The sequence below is a fragment of the Barbus barbus genome (assembly GCF_936440315.1).
Source record: "Barbus barbus genome assembly, chromosome: 5".
Lineage (NCBI taxonomy): Eukaryota > Metazoa > Chordata > Actinopteri > Cypriniformes > Cyprinidae > Barbus > Barbus barbus.
Genome location: NC_136733.1, coordinates 29,989,456 through 30,014,388, shown reverse-complemented (window position 1 = coordinate 30,014,388; position 24,933 = coordinate 29,989,456). Strand labels below are relative to the sequence as shown.

General features: G+C 36.0%; 1 protein-coding gene across 1 annotated transcript; it reads right to left on the bottom strand.

Annotated features, from left to right (window-relative positions):
* Positions 1-801: 801 nt before the first annotated feature.
* On the bottom strand, positions 802-24,299 carry LOC306870172 (GRB2-associated-binding protein 3-like). The gene is made up of 10 exons (XM_079417281.1): positions 24,178-24,299; positions 13,657-13,960; positions 9,092-9,296; positions 7,479-7,882; positions 6,623-6,675; positions 6,252-6,483; positions 4,691-4,781; positions 4,155-4,230; positions 3,194-3,304; positions 802-2,908 (listed from the first exon to the last, which is right to left on the bottom strand). The coding sequence occupies exons 1-10, from the start codon at positions 24,247-24,249 to the stop codon at positions 2,792-2,794; spliced, it is 1,665 nt and encodes a 554-aa protein (XP_079273407.1). The 5' UTR covers positions 24,250-24,299; the 3' UTR covers positions 802-2,791.
* Positions 24,300-24,933: the final 634 nt, after the last annotated feature.

The window sequence follows — 24,933 nt, the reverse complement described above, 5'->3', positions numbered from 1 at the left end:
TTATTTTTTCCCAAATTAAAGGGACTTGTGCAAAATTTAATTTAAGGTATATTCGCGTTTTGTCTGATAACTTTCAAAGGATAGTATTTAGTCCAATCACAATATTTAAAGTATTGCTATAAAACATTATTTATTCTATTATAGTGTGATTTTCTTTTTTTCCATCTTGATCCTCTTTCTATATTTTAGAGCTTCTGCTGGAGTGTTAAAGACCCTTTTAGGGCATTAAAAAATGTAAGAGGACAGTATGGAAGAAATATGTCACATGTGTACTAAGTGCCACATGAAACTATTATTATGTTACAAAGGAAAATATCAGTTTAATATTTTTGATTCAGTGATCTGATTGAAATAACATTATATCATTATTTCATAATAAACTTCATTATGGAGAAAACAGAGTTGAAATTAGTATGTTTCCTCTGGTCTCATTGTATTATTCATTTTATCATCTGTTTACTAAACTCAGTGATGTTAGTTTCATTTTGAACATTTTTAGAAGGTAATTCAAATACTGTATAATTATAACAGATGTACACTACCATTTAAAAGTTTGAAACAATTATCAAAAAAGAAATAGAGTGGAGTAATGGATGCTGAAAAATCAGCTTTAACGTTACAGCAATAGATTACATTTTAAAATATATCCAAATAGGACAAATGTTTTTAATTATTATATTTTAAATTATAATATTTTACAATATTGCTGCTTTTTTCCACAAAACTTCTTTCAAAACAGGTACAAATTTTATATATATAAAAAAAACAGATTAAAGAAGTTTTTTTAGTGTTTTTTGTTTTCAGTTTATTGAGCTGAATTGTTTTAAAGTGAGTTAATGTGTTCATTATGCATCACAATAATTTACCTGCTGACGGATAAACATCCATTGATTCACACAGGTTAGTAAGGTCTCTGAATTTCAGCAAAACACGCAGACACTCTCTCTCTCTTTCAATCACTCGTTCTTTCTCTCTCACTCATGTATTACATTTCTTCGTGAAACATAAAGCATACACTGAAGAATATCAAGATTGGCAGGAAACTCTTGATGTCACAGTGATAGTTTCCCATGAGATTTTTGTGCTTTTGTCAGTACAGCTAAATCTGACCACCATAAAAGAACAGTGTCATAAGCACAGCATGACATGGCACTAAAAATCTACAACCCAGTACAGAAATACATTCGTAATGCCTTATAATCGTGATAGGTCAATGGGAAAAATACATTCCGATAAATGTTGACAGACCTTCATATCCCTGTTAGGTCAATAATTTGACAGTAGTCTTAACATATTCAACATTCAATATTCACTCAAGAGTCAATCCTAAAAAAGCAAAGGCAGATTTCCCTTCTACAAAACATTCAGTTCCTTCATAGTTTTGCTCCAGCATCCAATCACAGTGTGTGGTTCCAGTGGTTTACAGTGGTCTGACTCTCATCAAACAAATTGTTGTACAAACATGATCTCGAAGGTGTGCAAGAAACACATTCATTGGTATAATAGTTTTTTTGTGACACTCTTCAGTGATAGTACACGTCATAAATATGTAACATATTCATAATATCTTTGTGACACCTTTGAAAACATTATTTCAGAATTCACAAGTAGGCAATGTGACATCTGAGTCTCAAACATCAGCGATGTAAAACAGTGTGCTATTATATTCAGGGAATTATTTCAAAATAACATCCCATGGAGTGCAACAACATTTTTTATAAATAATTTCTGTTATAAAAATTTGTGCTCTGGTAAACAAATTCTTATTCTGTACACGTTCAAGCTTTGGTGACAAATGTTTTTAGATGAGATTTATGCTGTTAGCATTGTTTGGATTTCATTACCCATTCGGGTTTAGAACAAATTTTAGTAGTAGTAAATTAAGGTCGGTGGTTAACGTTATTTCAAGAGAATTCCATGCTTTTCAACAAATTACACACCGTCGTCTTAAATATGAATTTCAAAGTGGCTGTGGTTTTGAAAAAAACATACACTACTGTTCAAAAGTTTGGGGTCAGTAAGATTTCTTTTCAAAGAATTTAATACTTTTTTTCAGCAAGGCTATATTAAATGGCTCAAAAGTAACGGTAAAGACGTTTATAATGTTACAAAAGATAAATGCTGTTCTTTTCATCAAAGAATCCTGAAAATCTTGATTATGTCACACACTTTCAAATATATTCAAATAGAAAACAGTTACTTTAAATTGTAATAATATTGTATAACATTTGTTTTTTTTTTTGCTCTGTATGTTTGATCAAATGCAGGCTTGGTGAGCAGAAGAGTTTTCTTTCAAAAACATTTAAAATCTTACCAAACCCAAATTTTTGAAAAATAGTTTGTGTAGCTCACAAATTAGGAATAGAACCTTTAATCATAAACATGAACTCACATCCTTCTGGTAGTTTTGCACTTTTTTAGTACTTCTTATCAATTTGTTAACAACGTTGTAAAAAACACCATTCACATTTGAGGTATGACTGTGTATAATTTATGTTGTAGATTAAATTATCGTCAACTGCATATTTGACTTTACTCACAAACCAAAATTCGAATTCTCTTCCCGGTAAAATATCTTTATTCTTGAATCATTGTGTTGGAGGTCTTTTATTCTGGAATAATTTCCTGAATTATCTCCCATTTGATTTCTGAAGGTTTCTTATCCACCTCTGTACTGGCTCCTTTTATAGCAATGTAAAAAAACCAACGTTTACCTGTGGGAGATGAAAACAAGTCAAGTTTTGAACCATGTAATAATTTAAATGGATTTTTTTTCCCCTCCCAGAAGGCTTTAGGCTTTTGACTGACGGACATCCTTCCACTCCAACTTGGTGTTTTGTAAAGCCTGTGTCTTCTTCTCGTCTACTTGCACGTAATCCACCCTGTACTCCTCTGCCAGCAGCGGTTTCTGAAAACATCCAAAACAAACAAAATCAAAACGATAATCCACATGGCCACAATGCATCAATTTATGCCATGTCATGTTTAGAGCTGAGGGGTTACACAGCAACAGTAACTGGGACAGGAAATGCTGAATCACTGTTATCGCTGCCTGAGGATTCATTGTATAAAGCCACAGAAACGATTACTACAAGAGATAGCAGTACCCACTAAAACCCACAAACACTCACCAAATGTTTGTCAGATGCATGTAAGAAATTTGGTTCTTAAACAGTTCATGCCTACCACTGACCTTCTGAACAGGTGAAGGGGAGGCAGAATTAAAGTCAAGTGACAAGTAATCCAGCTGAGAAGGCCTCATCCAGGGAGCAGAATCACAAGCTGGGAACAAGAGCCGAGAGTCCTGGACAAAGGAAAAAATATACAAATATGGCCAAAATATATATAATACTGACACACGTTTTATGTTTTATTATTGTTGTGTTATATAATGTCTATACATACATTTATACATAAATGCATCTGTTTATTAATACATATTTGTGTTCAAAACTGTTCAGAAGTTTGGAGTCGTAAGTTTATTTTTAGTCGTAATTATTATTTTTAAAAGTCTCTTATGTTCACAAGAGCTGCATTTATTAAATAACAAATGCAGTAAAACAGGATTGTGAATATTGGGAAATGTTACTATTATTTAAAAGAACTGTTTTCTATTTTAATATATTTAAAAATTGTATTTATTCCTGTGATGGCAAATCTGAATTAACAGGTCTTCAGTCGTATCACATAAATCATTCAAATATGCTGATTCGGTTCTCATTTATTATTATTATCATTATTGAAAACAATGCTGCTTAATATTTTTGTGGATTCTTCGATGAATAAAAAGTCAAAAAGAACAGCATTTATTTAAAATAGAAATCTTTTGTAACGTTATAAATGTCTTTACTGTCACTTTTGATAAATTTAATACATCGTTGCTGAATAAAAGTATTATTTTTTTTCAAAAAGGAAAAGCTTTTGAATTATAGTGTTTATAATTGGAATTTAAACCAACATGGATTTTGCACTGTCTGCTGAATTATTTATTTTTTTTCTGAAACAATTTCCATTGTAATTTAGAGATTTACTGTTTTGTTTTTGTCTTGTTTTATCATTCTTTTGTTTTATTTTCTCCCTCTGTTGCCCTCTTGTTCTTTCTAATTTCATGGAGAAGCAGAGCAATAAATTATTGTTAAAAGAAGTCACGTTACCGTTGGAGTAATGTTCCCTTCCTGTTCAGAGCCGTTTAAGCCCCATCCCCGCCGCCTGTCCAACTGAAGTGATGTGCTAGAGACAAACAAACCGACACAAAAAACAGCAACTTTCAAATACAGTTATACGAATACAAAACAATACCTTACAATTAACAAATAACATAACATCAGTGTGGAGTTCATAAACATCACAAACATGCAAATGAGAAGACATTTCAGAGAGGGTCGCAAAGGCAGGAAATAGAGATCTGGGGGCTGTTTCATAAAACAAGTTTACCAAATAAACCAGGCTTATTTCAGGTAGTCTGACTTATTTTGAACCAGACTAACTGAAATAAACCTGGCTTATTTGGTAAACTTGTTTTATGAAACAGCCCCTCTGCATGGTGACTTGAGGAAGTGCAGTGTCAAAACAAACACAGTATCAGTATCTTTGTTGAAGATGTAGGACACAGACAGAAGTGGTTGAGAAGAAGAACAGAGTTGCAGAGGATCATTTTGGTGTGTAAATATGAGTTTGTCATAATTCTCACCTGGGTTCTGTCATGGTGCGTGTGAGGGGAAAGTGGAAAGGACATTCAGAAATTGTGGACAGACCCCGCAGGTCTAAAGGAGGCGGTCGAGCTGTGAAAGCAAACACAATGCAGAACATTCAAACACTCCTTATCTTTTTCTCTCATGCACACCACACACTCAAACAAACACTTTCACTTTTAATGAGGCATTTCCTTTGTGTGAAGGTCCATGACCTGTAGGAACCCTGTGCCTCCGCTCAAGACACAATGCTGTCTGAGGTTCCTGTTCTGTGTCTCTGGCAGTATCATGCATTTCCTCTCTTGAGCTTTTGTCTTGGCAAATTACCAGTTTAAAAAGAATTTAAATTTAAATGCCACAAAAAATCTTTTAAAGAAGTATGCCCCTGTTCAGAATGAAATGCGTCTTGGAATGCCCGAGAAGTGACGTACTGTAATCTGGTGACTGTCTTATATTTATATCATATGAGAGAGTTTCGCAATATATCACATGAGCAAGAGTGCTGTTTCCTCCCGAATATCTGCACGACTGCAAATGTGATAGTGATTTTATAGCCTACACCAGTTCAGTAAAAAAGACGTTAGTATTGTGTTATTATAGACAAAAGATTGTCAGTATGCTCTGTTTTTGCTCAATTTCACCAGTGAAGACCGTTCCAAACAAAGCCACAAGAGAATTCTTCGACTTTTCTGAGCAAAAACATAGTTTCGTTCCTAAAGTAATCCACCTTCATAAATGAATCGAGTGAGTGAATGATTCTTCGTCTCCGAATGAATCAGTCGTTTGAACGAATCGGTTGAATGAATGATTGAATCATAGGACCGAATAACAAATCAGTATATATATATATAGCAGCTAATCGTTCAAAAACAGCGATTAATTCAAGAACCGCTGTGTTTTACTTGGGCAAGCTCAGTAATTGAAGGTAAGGTCACAGGTGATTTTTTTCGAGGGCAAATCCTTTTATTTCCAAAGGACGGGTATTTTCGCACGAGAGTCTGACTCTGCACCAATATTAAAAATTAAATTAAATGATTTGATTTTCTTTTTAAATTACACAGTCGCTGTCAAACCATGGTAGAATTCGACAATTAATATTCTCTACAATCTCGAAGCCAGACTGCATTATTAAAACATTAGAAAAACAACTACAAATGTGTTTTTTGTGTGACACACAGATCATGAGCTCAGCTGCATCTCATCTTCCTCATATTCATTTTCAACATCTGTAGGCTACCTCTCCTCACATGAGATCATCTTTTCCATTTCTCTTTTTTCGTTTTCTGACGTAGCTAATTGGCAAAAAATGTGTTTGGAAAAGATGCATCTTAATGGCTAAATGTGAATTGCATTGTCCAAATGCTGTACATGTAACTGTGCATGGGACATGTGAATCTTATTTCTTATTTAATTTTTTATTTTAAAGGCAGCACATCAGTCTCAATAAATAAATGCTAATGCTACAATCAGAAAACTCTTGGTTGTAATGTTTTGTAGTACCACATGCTTTGATTGTAAATGAAACTGGTAAACCTTGCATTTTAACCCAGAAACATTTACCCCTTCTTCTTGGTTTAAGGTTGCGGTTGACTGGAGGAGGCTCGAGGTCAGGATTCGAAGGCGAAGGCAGCTCTGTTTTGCCACTGGTGAGTAGGCAGATGGGCAGGGTGGAGGGGCTCATGGGTATGTAGCCGTCTGAAGTCACATCAGAGCAGCTGATCGGTGGGGAGGCCATGGGCACATATGAATCCTCAGAGTGGTTTTCAGTAACTGTGGTATTCAGAAAAATTGGCTAGAAATAGAGATACAGAGAGAAACACACTGACACATCTGTTTTCTGGCAGTGAATATTCAAATTAATGCGTATTTACAGTGTGTGTTTAACTTTCTCCGGACTCATTTGACTATTTTATATTTGAATATTTCTTTACCAGGTTGAGGCTTAGACGTTTGTTCCAGTTTCTCCCAGCATTGTCAAACTCTCCTGAAAAGTAAAATATTAAAATATATAACAAACATTGTTGAAATGTTATAATAAGGAGGGGGGGGGGGGGGGGGGGGGGGGTCTTCGATAACACCGCCCTGCATCATATTTGCTGAATGAAATCCAGTACTTGTTTCTTACTAATGTTGGGGTCATTCCAAAAATAGTGCTTTTTTGCTCTAGCATTTCACACTTTTTCTTAAAATATGTGCATTTCGTTGCTTTTTTGCTTATGACAACCATTTTATAAGTTGAAGAAGTCTTGTATTATCCCCTAATCACCAGCAAAACTGCCACAAAGGCATTATTCATATGTTCCTCTGAACCAGGTTACAGCTAGTTGTTAACTGTATGACATTATTTAATGCCTTGTACTGATTTCAAGGTAAGAATTATGGCAAATGCCAGAAGAAAATGCAAACATATTTTCATCTATATCTCTGGGACTTTTACTGCAACAAGCGGCAAAAAAATGACAGATTTTGTGAATTTGTCTTTATGTGTAGTTCTTTGACAATAATGGTGCATTTGGAAATTTTCCCACTCATTTGATTACTACTTTTTGTAAAAACATAACCCAAAGAAAAACAACAAAAAAAAAACTGTGAAACTTTTGACATTTGACTGCTTTTGTTATTTTGATAAGTGCATTTGTGAGAAAAACAAAAACGGATTTGTGATGGAACGTTTTATTATGGATTTTTTTTTTAAAATCAGCATCATCAAATTAAATAGGTTTGACATTTTTTTTTCTTGCAAATCAGCAGAATTTTTTTTTTTTTTTTTTTTTTGTGCATACTCACCTCTCTTAAAGTGGTCTATTCCTGAAAGTGACGTCCTGCGAGGGAGGAGAGCAGGTTGCGTCTGATTACGGCTGGTATCCTCATTACCATGATGATCGGACAAGTGTGTAGGTTTGGGTGGGAGGGGAGGAGGCGTCTGTGGGTCTGATGTACTGTAGAAGGGCCGGTCGAATCTGAAAATGTCCGGTGGCCGGCGTAGAGAGATGGGAGATGAGAGGCAGGATGACAGGGAGGAGGAGAGAGAGAGTGGGCCACAGGGGGCACTGAATGGGGGCTCGGACACCCCACCCAAAAGAAAGGGGGACGGGGAAGAGTCAATGCGTGGGGTGGGGCTAAACACATCCTCTGTGTACTCAGACGAGCTCTGCTCAAAGGAGCGTTCGGAGTTAGAGATGCTGCCACACCTAGGGAAGGACAAACACACAGACATAAGCATATACACACAAAAACAATAACCAAATAATGTTATTTAAAATAAAACTTCTATGGAAAATATTTCAGAGAAAGCATATGGAAAATGCGTGGTGTGTTGTGTCATAATGAAACTATTTTTTTTTTTTACACAGGCTTCAGAGCCACAGAGTGCTGAATGATTTAGAAATCACAAATTTGCATAACAAATTTAAAATTTGCTTAGAAAGACAAAATCTAAATAAACAAGTGTAATGTCACATATTAAGTATGTTAAAAATTAAACATTACTTAAGTCTCTGAAACAAGTCAACATGAAATGAAATAATATTATTATAAATAATAATAATATTCAGCAAGGATGAATTGGTCAGAAGTGAGAGTAAAGATATTTATAATGTTACAAAATATTTCTATTTCAAACACAAGCTGTTCATTCCATTCAGCAAAGAATCAAAAAATGGGGAAAAAAGAGGTTTTCTCAACAATATTAAGTAGTACAACCGTTTCCAACTGTGATAATAATAAGAAATTATTATTTAGCACCAAATCATCAGCATATTAGAATGATTTCTGAAAGATCCTGTGACATTGAAGACTGGAGTAACTGCTGCTGAAAATTCAACTTCGCCAACACAAGAATGAATGACATCTTAAAATAGATTAAAATATAAAACATAAAAAACCTGTAACAATATTTGACAATATTACTGTTTTTACTGTATTTGAAAAAATATATATTAATGCAGCCCTGGTGAGAATTAGAGCTTTCAAAAACACTGACAAATCATACCAACCCCAAATGGTTGAACTGTTATATACCTGCATAGTTGTTTCTTTCATCAGCTATGACCCTCCATAATGATGCCTCAGTATTCAACACAAAACTGCATTACAAAAATATTTGTGCATTTGTATAAAACCATTACAACCCTAATTTACATGCAGGTAGCTGAAGATTTTATTTTAATCTATTTACAGTGTGTTATGCTGCAGTGACCAAGATCAAAAGATTTCACTGAGGCGAAAAGCGTGAGAAATTTTCTATTCTCATTGATTCTCCCAGTCATCTTTATTAAATCAGATTAAAGGAAAAGCTGATAGTCTGGCACTACATGGAATGAATCTCATTTCCGTATTGAGATTAACATATAATTATTATTTTTGCAACGTGTGATCATAAGAAACGGGGTGAGTCTTGCCTGACGATTCTCTTCGTGCCGGTTTCACACTGAGAGAGAAAGAGGTAGTCAAGTGGAGGGCTGATCTCTGATTCGCTGGGCCTGTCTAGGACATTGTGGTTTTCGACAGTAACTGTGTCCTGATTGGCCACGAGAGAAACATGAGGAGAGAGTGCTGGAGAGGGCTGCTGGGAAGAGGTAGTGCGATTAAGACTCTCCATTGATTCTGTGAAAAAGAAAAAGAGAGAGAGAAAGAGAGAGATTTGGTTTATACATTATCAATACGTTTCATCTTACATGCCAATAAAAGTTCAATAACCATACTTCACAAATTCCATTTCTGAAGTACCTTTGCTTTTATTCCAGAAGGTGGCAGACCAAATCACCCCCTTCCAGCCCCCCACGCACCACAACCCACACACACACACACACACACACACATCTCTTTCTCTTCCTGTTTAGACTCAACAGTGCGTTAGCAGTGGGCAGACATTTCTAAACCACTCAGCCCCACAGATGAACACGTGAGGCTCATGCCTGCTACACTCGCTGGAAGCACAAGACGCGTTCGCGGTTGAGTTTCGGGGTGTAATCATTTCTCTTTTTAATAGTAAGCAAAAAGATTTTTGGAAGGTGGAACCGAGTTGAAATAATCCAGAAAAAGGTCACTGTGGAAAGTTTTGTGTTGTTTCCATGGTCAAATCTATGTTTGCTTGTGAGAAAGAAATTTGAGTCACCCATCTCTCATTTTGGGAGTTATTGTTGAGCAGGTTAATTAAATAGGCAATTTGAAATAATCCAAATAGTTTTAATTGCGCATAAACAGCAGTGTCCAGTGGTGACTCAGTGTTTGGACGTCTGATATCTCACTCAACCTGCTGGTGCTTGAAAGACATTGTGAGTAATGTTGAGGTAATGTTGTGGGAAAACAGTCGTAGATAACCGGCTTTTGATCACGTTGCAGCTAGCATGCTAATCTGAGTGGGATTGTGTGGGCTCACGTAAACATTGCTTCTTTGGCAGAGCCTACTTTCGGGTATCCAACACTTGAATAACTGACAATGACTCACAATCTTTCTGGCAGAAGAGAATTCTGAGAGGCACCAGGCATGTGGTTGTATTAATTTCTGTGATCCTATATTTACTATAAACATCTATAGGATTTTACTTAAATGTGTAAACCCATAACGATTTTGCACAGCATTTGTATTGTAGGTTTAAGATTTTTTTTAACCATTTCTTTTATAAGGCTGCAGTGAGACGCCTTTAAAAGCTGTTTTTACACCTGCAGTCCGATGATGCCATGGTAAAGGGATTCAGGAGAACAGAGAAGTAGTTAGCAGTTGTCATGGAGATGGGGTCAAAGGGACAGTAGAAATACAGCAAGTAGTAGTCAAGGTGATAGGGGTCAGAGAACAGTATAAAAAAAATGTAAATGGTTGTTATGGTGACAGGTCAGCAAGAGCAGAGATATAGTGAGAGATTGTTATGGTGACAGGTCAGTGAGAGTAGGGATACAGTGAGTGGTTGTCATGGGGACAGGTCAGTGAGAGTAGGGATACAGTGAGCGGTTGTCATGGTGACGGGCCAGTGAGAGCGGAGATACAGTGAGCGGTTGTCATGGTGATGGGTCAGTGAGAGTAGGGATACAGTGAGCAGTTGCTATGGTGACAGGTCAGTAGAGTAGAGATACAGTGAGTAGTTGTCATGGTGACAGGTCAGTGAGAGTAGGGATACAGTGAGCGGTTGTCATGGTGACAGGCCAGTGAGAGCAGTGAGCGGTTGTCATAGTGATGGGTCAGCGACAGCAGAGGTACAGTGAGTGGTTTTCATTGTGATGGGTCAGTGACAGCAGAAAAACAGTAAGCGGTTGTCATTGACAGGTAGAGTGAAGGACACATTGAGACGTTGTTATGGTAAGAGGGAGAGTACATATACAGCAAATGGTTGTCATAATGACAGGTCAGAGTGACAGAAGAGACATAGCAGTGATGTTTAACCTGTGGCCCTGGCAGAAATCAACATTTAAGTTCACAAAAGTTCACAGAAGCCTCGGTGCAGCCAGACCCCACACTTTTTTTTTTATCCAGCGTGTGTTCTGAGCGTCTCGACACATGGCCTGAAGCAGTCGGAAAAGGGTGGTTTGCCCACTTCAGGTTGATGGAGAGTTCCTGCCTCAAGTGGAGGAGTTTAAGTATCTTGGGGTTTTGTTCACGAGTGAGGGAAGGATGGAACTGGAGATTGACAGACGGATCGGTGCATCTTCTGCAGTAATGCGGTCGATGTACCGGTCTGTCGTGGTGAAGAAAGAGCTGAGCCGCAAGGCGAAGCTCTCGATTTACCGGTCAATCTACATTCCTACTCTCACCTATGGTCATGAGCTTTGGGTCATGACCGAAAGGACAAGATCCCGGATACAGGCGGCTGAAATGAGCTTTCTCCGCAGGGTGGCTGGGCGATCCCTTAGAGATAGGGTGAGAAGCTCGGTCACTCGGGAGGAGCTCAGAGTAGAGCCGCTGCTCCTTCACATTGAGAGGGGTCAGCTGAGGTGGCTCGGGCATCTGTTCCGGATGCCTCCTGGACGCCTTCCCGGGAAGGTGTTCCGGGCGCGTCCCACTGGGAGGAGACCCAGGGGAAGACCTAGGACACGCTGGAGAGACTATGTCTCCCGGCTGGCCTGGGAACGCCTCGGTGTCCCCCCGGAAGAGCTGGAGGAAGTGTCTAGGGAGAGGGAAGTCTGGGCATCTCTGCTTAGACTGCTGCCCCCGCGACCCGGCCCCGGATAAGCGGAAGAAGATGGATGGATGGATGGATGGATGGAACATGAAGAAAAATGGCGAATTAAGCCTTTTACACCCATCCATGTGTGTGGGGAAAAGGGCGTAGATGTGCCTGTTGTTCTTTATATACTAGCTTTATCTTTCACATTCGTTTAGAGGCGTGTGCAACCGTCCAGAGTGTTGTGCATTAAACAGTAACCATGTGCATGTGCGTCTGAAACCCTCCCGGCTGCTGGATCACTCATCTTTCTGTTATCTTTCCAAGTAATGTGTAACTTGTGGTGTTTGGTCTATCACATTAGCCACTCTAACATTTCTAACATTACCTTTGCTAACATTTCCCCATGTGTCTTACACTAATTATTGTTCCAAAAACACGTTTTCTTGCTGTGATAGTGCTGTGGACACAGATCGTGACACTGGCTGTTTGCTGTTAGTTAAATATATGGGATGCTACGTACTTGAGAGCGTCTGCTATGACAGACGTGTGTGTGTCTGAACGCTCCTCTGTGACGCAGCTGTTGCTCTGCAGACTATTCAAAAGAGAGGAAGAGAGATGGAGGAATGGAACAGAATATTAAAATAAAACCTTGCCTAGATTAGATTCTGTCTGCATCTCTCAGTCTCTGCATCTCTCTCTGGAGAAACATCCTGTGGTTAATTATTTCCCAGGCTAGGTTTATTCATTTTAAAACTGAATCTTTAGGTTAATGCAGGGATCTGATGTGGTGAAAGGGCTGATCGTAGGTTGATTTTTGGAGTATTTTACGTACAAGGGTTTTTCCTGTTTTAGCTCATCTGTAGCACTTTCCTTTCTCATAAACCCACGTGCATATACGGTTTGTATTTATTAACAACATGTTTACTGCAAATTAATTTTAGTTCTAAGAATTTTTATTTTGAGATGCTTTTGTTTTGAGTTTGACTTTTAATTCCAGGTTGTCGTATCGTCTGCCTCTTGCTGGGGTAAAACAATCTTACAATTTATTTATAAAATGCACATATAAAAATGTTTATGATCAGAAATATTTTTTTTCTTATAGAAATTAATACTTTTATTCAGCACGAATGCATTCAATTAATCAAAAGTGACAGTAAAGACTTAATTATTTTTATTTTACAATTTTTTTTTTATTTCTATTCTTTTGAACTTTATATACATCAAAGGATCCTAAAAAAGTATATCATGGTTTCTACAAAAATATTAAGCAATATATAGTATATTAAACACTGATAGTAATAAGAAATGTTTTTTCAGCATGTCAGAATAGTTTCTAAAGGATCATGTGACATTAAAGACTACTCTATATATTAAAATTAAATATGATCTATTATATCTATATATATTAAAATAAATATAAACAGTTATTTTAAATTGTAATAACATTTCAAAATATTACTGTTTTGCTGTATTTTGATCAAATAAATACTGCCTTGGTGAGCAGAAGTTATTTATTTAATTTATTAAGAAAATTAGTATTAATGTTTCATTCTCACATGTAAAATTGAAATAATTCCAAACCAAGCCCTTGTGCTAATGTTAATGTGTAGTGTTTTGCATTGAAAAGGGGAAAATTAAGTGTCTGGAGTCAGGTGTGAACTGAAGAATGAGGTCATGGACTGCTCATTCTTCCGGCAAATCATAAGGTAGTTTTCAATAGTATGATGATGATGAATGTAAAGGGAAAGCAAAATGACTGCAGGACTGCAACCCAACATTTCTAACACTACACATACCCAACATTTCTCACACTAAGTAACCCAAGACTAAAAACGAAATAAAACTTCTATAGTAAACCTCCTCACCTGCATGTCTGTTAAGTCCTCCAAACGTGCAAATCTGTCCAATGTTCTGTACCCAGATGTTCATCTCTTCTGCTGTTTTGGCCAGCAGGTAAAAGATGCGCGTGGCGGTCTTGACCACAAACAGGTGCTGATTCTGATACTGGCGTTTAGTGGGCCGCACCTCTGCCTCGATGGTGACCTCGCACTCCTGCAGGTCGATGGTTCTGATTGGTTTTCGGGAACTCTTGCTACGGTAATATTCCAACACATCAGGATTCCCGCTCATCCGACCCCTCCGCAAAACAAACCATCGCTTTCGCCATGACTGAGAGAGAAAGGGACAGAGAGCGAGAGACAGAGAGAGGAACACAATTAGATTAACATTGTTCTGCTGGATGGACTCGAGTCAAAAAGTCTCCTTTGAGCTTTAGATCTTTAGGGCTTGTTTTCAGACTGCAAGCATTCACTCTCCACAAGAAACATTTGCCCCTGTTTAGATCTTGACACATTTTGGTCTTGATTGGTATTATTTTGAGCAATTCACCTGTACACATTATTCCAGATAAAATAAATATTTGTCTTTATAAACTCATATATAATAACTCAATGTCAGTTTAGTTAACTAAAGTTTAAGTGAAGCAAAGTTACTAAAACTGAAATTTAGATAAAGCTGAAAAATATTTTAAAAGTTAAAAAGAACACTGAAAATATAAAAATAAAAGATAATTCAACATTTTAATAAATACTATAATAGTATATAAATAATACTAAAACTACACTGATCAAAATATACTAATGTCCTCTGAAACAAATGTACTTTTCCACTGATGTCACTAAGGCTATAGCTATTGGATAATGTGAATAAATATGTAAACAGATAATTATTACAAATGATATATAATAACAAATGAGTCTCACCCCAATGTCATATTTTTCACACCATGCCGTGTCTGTGTTCCAACCAACCAAGGAACCAATTTCATTGCTCAATAATGAAAACAGCTTGATTTATTTGGACTAAAACTGAAAATGAAACTTTAATGTCACATGATCAAATTTGCATTAGCAAATTGTAATAAAAGTAAACTGATCATTTCAAGACTTCAGTCATTGCAGAAATGGTCTTAGAATGGGTCTAGATTGAAACATTTGCAGTGTTTCTGTAAGTAAGTTTCATTCATATAATTTCCATTATTTACCCAATATAAAATGACCTCCCTTACCGAGTGTGACCGTGGCAAGGCTAGTGTACATGCGAGAACAAACTTACAGATAAACTTCTGTCAAAACTGGGAATGGTGTGGTCTGCAGTCAGATGACTTACAAACTTACTTCCCAAGAAACACACACAGATTAATCTCTCAGAGCAGAAACAGGGTGCTCATTTGGTTACAAGAAGTAAATAATAAACGCTTACACACCAAGTCAATCAGTATAAATCTCCTAGCTTTAGCAGTAACTAGAAATCCAGTTTCTGCACTGTAATCAGTTCCAAAAACATGGTTATTAGATGCATTAAGTTGTTATTCCATTAAAAAGATATTAGGTTATGACAACATGAGGTAATTAGATTAATATTACCTTGTGAGTTAAATGCATATACTTTAGGTTATTAGGTCATTATGTCTGAATATTTATACATTGTATTATGTGTTATTTTAAGGGTGTGTGTGTGTGTGTTTTTTGTTCTAATAAGTGTGAGTAGTACCTGCCTCAGGTGAAATCTGGAAATCTGTCTTTCAGAGAATTCTCCTTTCCATTTTCAATGATGTAACAGAAACTACTGCAGAGATACTTTACTCAGGAGTGACAGGGAATAAAGAGAAATTGGCAGTTCCTTTGCAGTCCCCAGTTTACTCATAGTTTCTCTCTCCTTTTTGCTCTTTTGCTTTCTTTTTTCCCCATCTTTTTCTTATTAGGGAAGATAATACAATAACCCAAATAAAGTAGGGGCACCATACAATTTTTTGAGGGGGCACCAGTTGTTCATTTTACTGTCCTAGCCAAGATAAGGGAAAAAAGAAGAAAAAAACTTCAACAACTACATTAAACCTATTATTTGTAATTCAACATAAACACATATACAGTGTATATATATATTATCTTTGATAAATGTATATCCCACAGTGTTCAGTTTAATGCCAATGTCAAACATGTTATATACATTTTGAATGGTGACATATTCAGTCTGAACACAATTTAGGAATTGATTTATGTCAGTAAGTTGAAGTTAGAAAACCAAACTGACCATCAGATGCGGCATCAAAACCCCACCTAAAACCCAAAGTAAACAAACACCATCTGTCATTGCCACTATATCTTATAGTCCAATTGGACTGGATTCTTATTCCCATTCTTGAGAATGTTATTCCAGTCAAAGAAGAGAAAGTTCAGCAGTTTTGTGTGGCCTTTCAACATAACAGCTCCGATCCTGAATTTTCTGGAACCATCAGCAACTTGTGCTTTCTGTTTTGCTTCTGTCTGACATCATTCACTTCTGATGTTTCAAGTTAAAGCATCTTTGTTCACTTAGTTGCTGTTTTCTTTGTGTAACCAAGATTTCACCACAGCAATCAGCTGTTACACAACACCTGATGGGAAACATGTCTCACACAGGCATCTAAGAATTTATTCTAATTAACTCACCAGCAGGGGAGTGTCATTAAGATCTCTTGAGAAACAAGACCAGTTTTCTGAGCGTTTCTCTATTTATGTTCAATTCATTATAAAAAAAAAAATTGAGTCCCTCCCTTGAGATTGTTTTTTTCAGATGCCTAATATGATCCAAGCAAATGCATGATGGGAAAGAAAGCTGCAGGATTTCTATACGTCTAGCATCATAAGACAAACTTTCTTCCTCTTCTCTGAGAGCCAGATTACTTTGGTTTGACAGCCTATTTTTTTTTTATCCAAAGTGACTTAAAGTACACTTACTGTACATCCAGGAGTGCCATGCCTATGAAAATACAGGAGGCATGTGGCACCTCATATTTTTAAGATAATGACTTTGAATGCAATATCCAAAAAAGGGGGGTAAGTGTGAAGTGAGAAATCATTTGGAAATAATTTGGTTGGTCTGATGGGAGTCACACTTTCAATAGATAATTTGCTTTAATCTGAAAATCAAGTTGCTCCAAACATATAACTTTTTCCTGTCAAACACTAAAGGAATCAAAAAAGCTGTTAAAAAAGATAGTGATCATTGGCTAAAAAAGGAGGAGAATAAATAATAATAATAATAATAATAAGATATTTTGGCTTTTATGATCATGCTTTCAGCTGAGTGTGTCCATTTTACCACATTTCAATCAATTCTGAACATTTTCATATATACTGTAATAGTTATCACTGAAAAAAATTTACATTACAGATCACTTATAAAAAATAGACTTTACAGTAAAGGGGAGAAACACAAACACTTCCTTAAAAGTAATCACACCTCATTAACGCATAGACGCATACACAGAATATATAAAGGAAAAGTAGAACTGTTTTTGCTTAAAAGCTGCAAAAGTCTCCATCTTCTAGGTCTTTATGATACAGACATGCAAGAAAGCTGACAAAGGCTGAAGTGGGTATATTTTACCCTGAAACCTAAGCAAAGTCACAGTTTTTTAAAATAAGTAATTGTTTTTAAAGAAAAGTTTAATTACTAGCACTGCTGTGCTGTCAAAAACTCAATTTGAAACAGGCTTTAATGTATAGTTACAAAGCACAAACCACCAGGCACTGATTAAAACAAAGAAGAACCTTTTTGTCTAAATAGTACCATAAAGAATGTTTAACATCTGAAGAACCTTTCTGTTTGACAAAAGGTTCTTTGTGGTGAAAGAAGGTTCTTCAGATTATAAAAATGTAAGAAAGAGATGGTTCTTTAAAGAACCTTTGACTGAATGGTTCTTTGTGGAACCAAAAATTGTTCTTCTATGGCATCGCTGTGAAGAACCTTTTAAGCACCTTTATTTTTAAGTGTACCTTTAACAATTCTTCCATCTTGAGTCACTATTGTGAGTAAGTGTGTGTGTGTCTGTGGATTTCACTGAAACACATACGTTACACTTCCCGTGTCTGAACTGTTTTCTTACAGAATTCGTCAGAAACCACACGTTGTTCTGGGCATGCTCAGAACAGCAGGGTCAGGCCATGGCCTTGCTTTACCTCTGTCGCAAACAGAGACCTTCTCTCTATTCTTTCTTTTGGAATGGTTATATTTTCTTCCCCTTATGCATGCATGTTCTAGTCAAAGAGAGGAACTAGAGCTATGTTTTCCCAGAACCCCTTACAGAAGGGAAGTCTGAAAATGGCCTAAACGTTTGTCTGCGTTAAACCAACACCAACACGTTCATGTTTAGATGTGTGTGTATTTAAGTGTTTGTCTATATGTGTTTGCAGCATATACTGTATCTGTGGTTTGGTCTGGATAGTTAGTTTTAGATGAAGATAAGTAAATGTGAATCCAAACTAACATTTAACAATGTGTTTTGCTTTCTTCCTAATGTAAACAACAAAGAGTAAAGAGTAACTGTTTTAACTAACTAAAAAGTAACAATAGTCTTGATGAAATTTTATACTTGTAGGCCATATGTCCATCTTATTTAAGCTATTTTCTTTGAATGTTCAAGACTTTCGAATTCTTATCTTTTAAGTAAATAACTATAAGAATAACAGTGCAGTAAACTGTAAAAAAAAGGGTTACAAACCAGTGTGTTCATGATTATAAAATAATATGAAAACAAAAACCAGTATGTAGTATAACAGACAGTTTTCTACAGCCTCACACATTCAAGTTACAAATGACCGCACCTGCTCTTACGTTAAAATTAAGGTGTAAATTCATCAGTAACTATTTCTGCATATTACATCATTCCGCAGTAGGTGTCGACAAGTGATTGTTTTAGTGAATCGTTGTATCATACATTCAACCAATTTGTTAAAAAACGCAAATTCATTTAGGAATGAAACAAGTGACAGTCTTTGTGACTGTGGTAAGCAATATCACACTCGCATTCATGCTTTGCATATGTATGTGTATATATATATATATATATATACACACAGTGCACAGCATAAATGAGTACATCCCCTCTAAAACTTAGCAAATTCAGCAATTACTCTTTACTTACATGACATACATCTTTGGAGATGTAATGTTCCAACAAGCCTGCTTGATCAATTAGCAAAGAAGAATGTCAAAATTATTTAGCAAAATAAGATTTTCTTATCAAAGTGATAAAATTTGTAATTTTTTGTAATTTGTAATCATTTGCAAAAATGAGTACACCCTCCTGAAAATTACTAAATAAAACTTAAAAAAAGGTGTTTAGGATTAAGGCTATTTTTGATAAGTATACTGAACCAAAATTGATAAAGACAAGTAATTTCCTGACAATTAAAAGTGTTATATAGCCCACTGAATCATACTCAGACTTAATGCTGGCAGCAGTGGAACCACTTGGGAGAGAACTGCCAGGTGACTTATTTCTTAGCATAAAAGAGGACATTGTTACAAGAGCAATACCAAATTATTGTTTTAAGTGTGAAAATATAGCAGAAGTTGCACCGACATTCAAAAACAATGGACTTGTGACAAGGCTCCTGAAATAATCAGGTTTTCAATTTAAGTTTTCATTTAGTGATGAGTGAAATTTTGCTAGAAAAAGAGCAGGAGAAATAACATACAAGTGTCTCAGAGCCGGCAAAAGATATGAAAAATGTGACACTTTATCTCACAGAGTATGACGCAGCCTGCAGAAGTGACATGCATGGTTGTTGTCACAAATAAACTCATTTAACCTCTTCCAAGGCCCGTATTTACAAAATAGAGACTTCTGGGAATCCATACTCTGGTCTCAAGAGATCAAGTCAATCATTTTGGATCCAAAAGCATCCAAAATGTTCTGGTGTTGCTAGAGGAGGAGTACAGTGAGAAGTGCTATGTACCCACAGTGACATTCACTGTAGTAAAGCTCTTGTATAGGGATGTATGAGTGCCGAAGGTGTGAGGGAGTTGTGCTTTATCAACGCTGTCATGAATTCACCCACTATTATGTGATGGAATACAAAAACATGAAACAGAAGATGCTACCCTCCCCTCATTCCCTGCATTATTGGCCATTTTTCAGCATGACAATGAAGATATTCATTCTCCCAAGGTGAAAATCCTTCAGTGGACATGTATTTAATTCAATCTTAATGCTCTTGAGCAGCTGTGGGGGATTCTGTAGAGACGAGCTGAGCAAAACTCCCCATTAAAGACCAGAGCATTTAAGGAGCTCGTCCTCCAGGTGTTAAACAGGACAGATGTGAAAATTTGTCATGAACTTGTACACTCAGTGCCAAGAAGGATCAGAGCAGTATACGTAAAGTTCTGGAGGACATATAAGTACTAGAATATTATACATTTGCTGAATTAAATCTATGGTGTACTAATTCCTGCAATCCTTCATTTAAACAAAATTGTCTACTTATCTCACAGAAAATATTGGCATATATTTTGTTGTTTTTATTAAGTATGTTTAATACATTTCAATTTTGCCATTTTTCCATGAATTATATTAGTGATCATTAAGAAAATACATATTTTATATTTTTTCAGAAGGGGTGTACTCATTTATCCTGTGCACTGTATGTACTATGTTAACATAGAAGAATTTTCCTTTATATTTGGAATTACTTGTTATTTTTGTTTTACATATACATATTTTAATTTAAAGAAAATGCTTTGTATTTTTCTTCAGATCTTTTTCTTACTGTGTACCACCAAATGATGTAGTAATATACAGTTAAAAATGAAGGCTAAAATGTTATTCTTAGTTATAGAAAGGGTTTTAAGATTTTTAAGATTATTATTTCTCAAAGTGTATGGGGTGGTTGCAGTATCCTGCTGTGTGACTTAATATACTTAATCTAAAACAATTATATAATTATCGTGCATGCGAGATCATATTAACTGAAAGACTACATGCAATATCATTAAAATAACAATAATGTTAAAATGTTAGATTTAAGCTCAAGGATAATTAAAAATAGAGAAACACTTAAAGGAAATAGTGACCTGTCACAGCTCCTTAAATAATATTTTTTAACCTAAAATGTGGAAAATGTTCAAAGAAAGAAATAGAAAGAAATAAAGAGAAAGAAAGAAAGAAAGAAAGAAAGAAAGAAAGAAAGAAAAAGATCACACTGGTAGCACACAACACACACTACACTCCTTCCCATTTTACTATCAGATGAAGCCACAAAACCAGAGAAAGAGAGAGAGCTAGAGAGAAAGAGTGAGCGAGCGAATGCAGTGCCTTAAACTATTTACTCTGACAACCACATGAGCACAAACACAGACTACAGGCACACTTATTTGTCAGTCACCGGGTTACACCTCCTAACTAATAGCAGTCAAGCCACTTTTGCCTGTGTGGTCTCTGATAGCACAACTCATTTCTGAATGCAGGGTCACTCTCAACTGCCTGGCACCCTACACTTCCCATGTTTTGCAACACACCCAAATTTCACAAAAACAGAGCGAAAGAGAGAGAGGGGTGTGAGAGAGAGAGAGAGCATGTTTGTGGTGTCAGAATGGCACTTTGAACACACATCTTATAACTGGTGGTCCTCCCTTCCTCTTCTATACCAAACAACTGAGACCTCCACTTTCATGCAGAGGACTAAATCGACAGTGTCTCTGAATGTCTAATCAGGGTTTAATTAGATTAGCACAGTATTCTTTTGTATATAAATCGACTTTTGAATAATATTGCGTGCCTGCTTTTGGAACGGATGCTTTACGATTGCGAATTACGTTTATTAACAAGCAAAATATGAACTCAGTAATGCATTCAGCCAAACTAGTGACAAAGAAAGCTTAAAAGATTAGTTAATGGGCAGTTGACATGACATGTAAGCAGTGCACTTAAGTTAAGACATGCTATATTTCTCCTAAAACTTCGGTTTTGGGAGTGATTCTTATACACTTATTTCCTCCAATTAATTAAGAGACTACATGAAATAGTAGTTACTGTTAAAACGTCATTTGTCATACCAAAAGACTAAGTAAATTACAAAAAAAAGTAAAAAGGTGATTAAAAAGGATGAACAACTTAAAAGAAATGGTGACCAAACCCAGCACCTAAAATATATCTCCTTTATTAATTTACATATTAACATAAGGTTTTAGGGTTATTGTAGTTAACTAAAACTAATACAATAAAAAAGCATTTCATTACATGAAATAAAATAAAATAAACACAAACTGAAGTAAAAACAAATATATATACAAATCAAAAACCTAAACTTGTTTCAGCTAGTTGCCAAGCCAGCATTTCTCATTTTCATTTAGATTACATAAAAATTATTTAGAGATAAAGAAAAACAAAAACTATTAATAAAGATAAAACACAACATTGCTAAACTTGAACTAAAATTAAAACGAATGAAAAATCAACAAAAACTATAATATTATTTTAGTGATATTAAAATAACAACGCTATACTTGCATGGTGCTGTGATATGACTAATGATTGAATACTTAATCGTAACTTTAGAATTTAATTTCCGTTCACACCAAGGATAATAACTATAACCATAAAGTTATCATTCTTATTCTATGAGATCAGGGAAGTCCACATCACACTTAACGCTTGTTCACACCAAGAACAATAACTATAATGGCAACTACACTGTAAAAAATAAGTGTAATTTTAACTGTAAAATTTTGTAAAAACGGTACTGAAAAAAACTAATAGGTAGTATGTTCCCGTACTATATACAGGGAAAAACTGTAAAAGATCTAACCAGACATTTAATGTAATTTTACAGTAAAATGCTGTTAATTGTACAGTATTAGTAAAAAATTAGTAAAAAATAACAAATCGATGCATAATTTACAGTCAAAAACTGTAAACTGATATTCCCAGAATTCTCTGCGGGACACTCCACATTTGAAAGTATTTTGTTTAAATAATCATGTTTTTTAATATTTTTGTTATCAGTTTACATGCATTTGGGCTTTGTTACATCTTCTGTTGTTTATTGAAAGTGTATTGCATTATTTAAGTATCGTGTGTGTTACCATGATGATGTTTTGTGTTTGCATGAATGACTCTGTGCACCTTCTATATATTTGTATATACTTCTGCTTGTGGTGAAGCTACTTGTTGTGATGAGCTTTGATTCTTCATGTGGCTTTCTCTTTTATCACCTGCATTATTATGGCGGTTGTCAGTATAAGTTAAAGGTACAAATAATAGCAGTGTGTGTTGTTGAATTTAGTGGTTTACATTCAAATTTCCTTGTTTGTAAAATAGTTTTATACTGTACATTTTACAGTTTTGTACTGTAAATGTGTTTACAGTTTTTCTGTATTTTTTTACAAAATTATTCTGGCAACCACAGCTTATATGCCAGGTTATAGTTGTCATAGTGTGTCTAGAGGACTTCTTTTTGTTTTTTTGTTGTTGGGCTGAACGATTAAAAAAAAATCAAACTTCACCCAACATGAAGGAGCTTAAGGACTTAAAGACGACATAAATGGATAATAAACAGAATCTGGACAGTTGTCATCCATTGGTATGGGTGCTAATATGGTTATAGTTATCATTCTTGTTGTTAACAGGACTCTATACTGTTAATAGGATTACCATGATATACCACTCATCCCTGTTTACAACAAAACTGAGGCCAACAGATTATACAACAACATTCAACACAGTAAAAATAGAACACAGTTAGGCTGTTTCAGTTTTAAACTGTTCCAGTTTTGTTTTAATAGTTCCTGTTTTAAACAGTTTCCTGTTTACATGTATAGCAAACATCACAGCAATACAAGTAGCATTTGCTCGGACACAGGTAAAATGTGCACTGTAGCTTCTGGTCTGACAGATGAAAGCACAGGGTGAAATGAAAGCTGAGCACAGTGAAACGCTTGCACAATTAAGCACAGTAAACATAAACAGATTGCATGCTAAAAGAAATGAGGAAGGAACAGCAAACACAGGAATGGCAAAGGACAACAAAATATGTGCTCTGCATTTCTGCAGTAGACAAATAACTAACAGACTGCAGTGCTCTGTCACTTACATTCTAAAATAAGCTGCAATATCCAATTTTGTACAAGAAATCTAGAATTTGAGATGCATTCCATGACAGTCATACAGCACAGCACAGGTAAACTGCTTTGTCACAAAGCACAGCACTGAATTTGACACAGGCATGAGCCAATGCAAAGCAGCACAGCTCAGAAATAGCATGTGTAAAGCATCGTATATCAGCGATCTAAAGTCCACAGGCAACAGAAATTAAAATGCAGCCGAGCAGAGCCTAGTATAAAACCCTGACAGTAATAGAAAGCAGCAGATAAAGTGCAAGTGTAAGCCATAGTTACAAGGCATAGGTCAGCACTTAGTATGTATGAAAATGCACCCTTGCAGCACAGAGAAACACAGCTGTGTTATAAAACACAGAGAACATGAACTGACAGTGGATCATTATACTGCAGTACCCGCTTCTAATGCTGAACACATCACACAGACACACAAGACTTTTACTCACAAATCTCTTTAGCTTCTTCTCCGGAGGGGATTTTATGAGCCATCCTGTGCACACCACATCGCCTGCGCTCATAGCTGCTGCTTCTGTCAGTGTGCATGTGTGTGTGTGTGCATTGCTGATTGCAGACTGAGGAAGGCAGAGACAATCCTGTGTTCAACCCCCCAAACACAGAGAGGAGGAACTCACAGCATCGACCAGGGACAGAGTGAGAGAGAGAGAGAGGAGGAACAAACAGTGGGTGGGAGGAGAGAGCGTGTGTGTGTCTTGTATTTGTATGTGATCTTTGAGAGGACATGTATGTACAAGCGAGCCGTCTGTCTGTGTGTGTGTGTGTGTATTCTGGGTGGAGGAAGAAAAAGATGTTCCTCCCTTCAGTATCTTGTAACAAACCAGCACATGAGCTTGTGTGTATGTGAGAAAACCCAAGGTCAGTTTGGAAAATGCTGTGAAGGGAATTTTAACTGGTTTACTAGGCCATCTGTTGTTGGAGCCTTAGAGAAAGAAAGAGGGAAGGAGGGAGATGGAAAATGAAAAATGAAAAACGGTGAATTATTTCAAACTTTTTAACATTGATGTGTTATGCATACCACCATTATCAGTCCTATGAATATTTTTTTTGGTAAAACTCCCATTATTTTTTCCTATCTGCACATAATGGGAAGAAGCAGGTTGTGCTGCATGAGGAAATGCTGTGGTGTCTGAATGCCATCTAGTGACCAATATCTATATCAAAATACGTTATTGGCATAAAATATT

What these genes read in the sequence shown, in the direction of transcription:
- LOC306870172 (XM_079417281.1), bottom strand. Translation starts at nt 24,249, where the DNA reads ATGAGCGCAGGCGATGTGGTGTGCACAGGATGGCTCATAAAATCCCCT. An exon ending in AATAGACCACTTTAAGAGAG is followed by an intron (nt 6,676 to 7,478) that starts GTGAGTATGCAC and finishes TTTACTTTTCAG; the next exon opens with GAGAGTTTGACAATGCTGGG. An exon ending in AACGTCTAAGCCTCAACCTG is followed by an intron (nt 6,484 to 6,622) that starts GTAAAGAAATAT and finishes CTCTATTTCTAG; the next exon opens with CCAATTTTTCTGAATACCAC.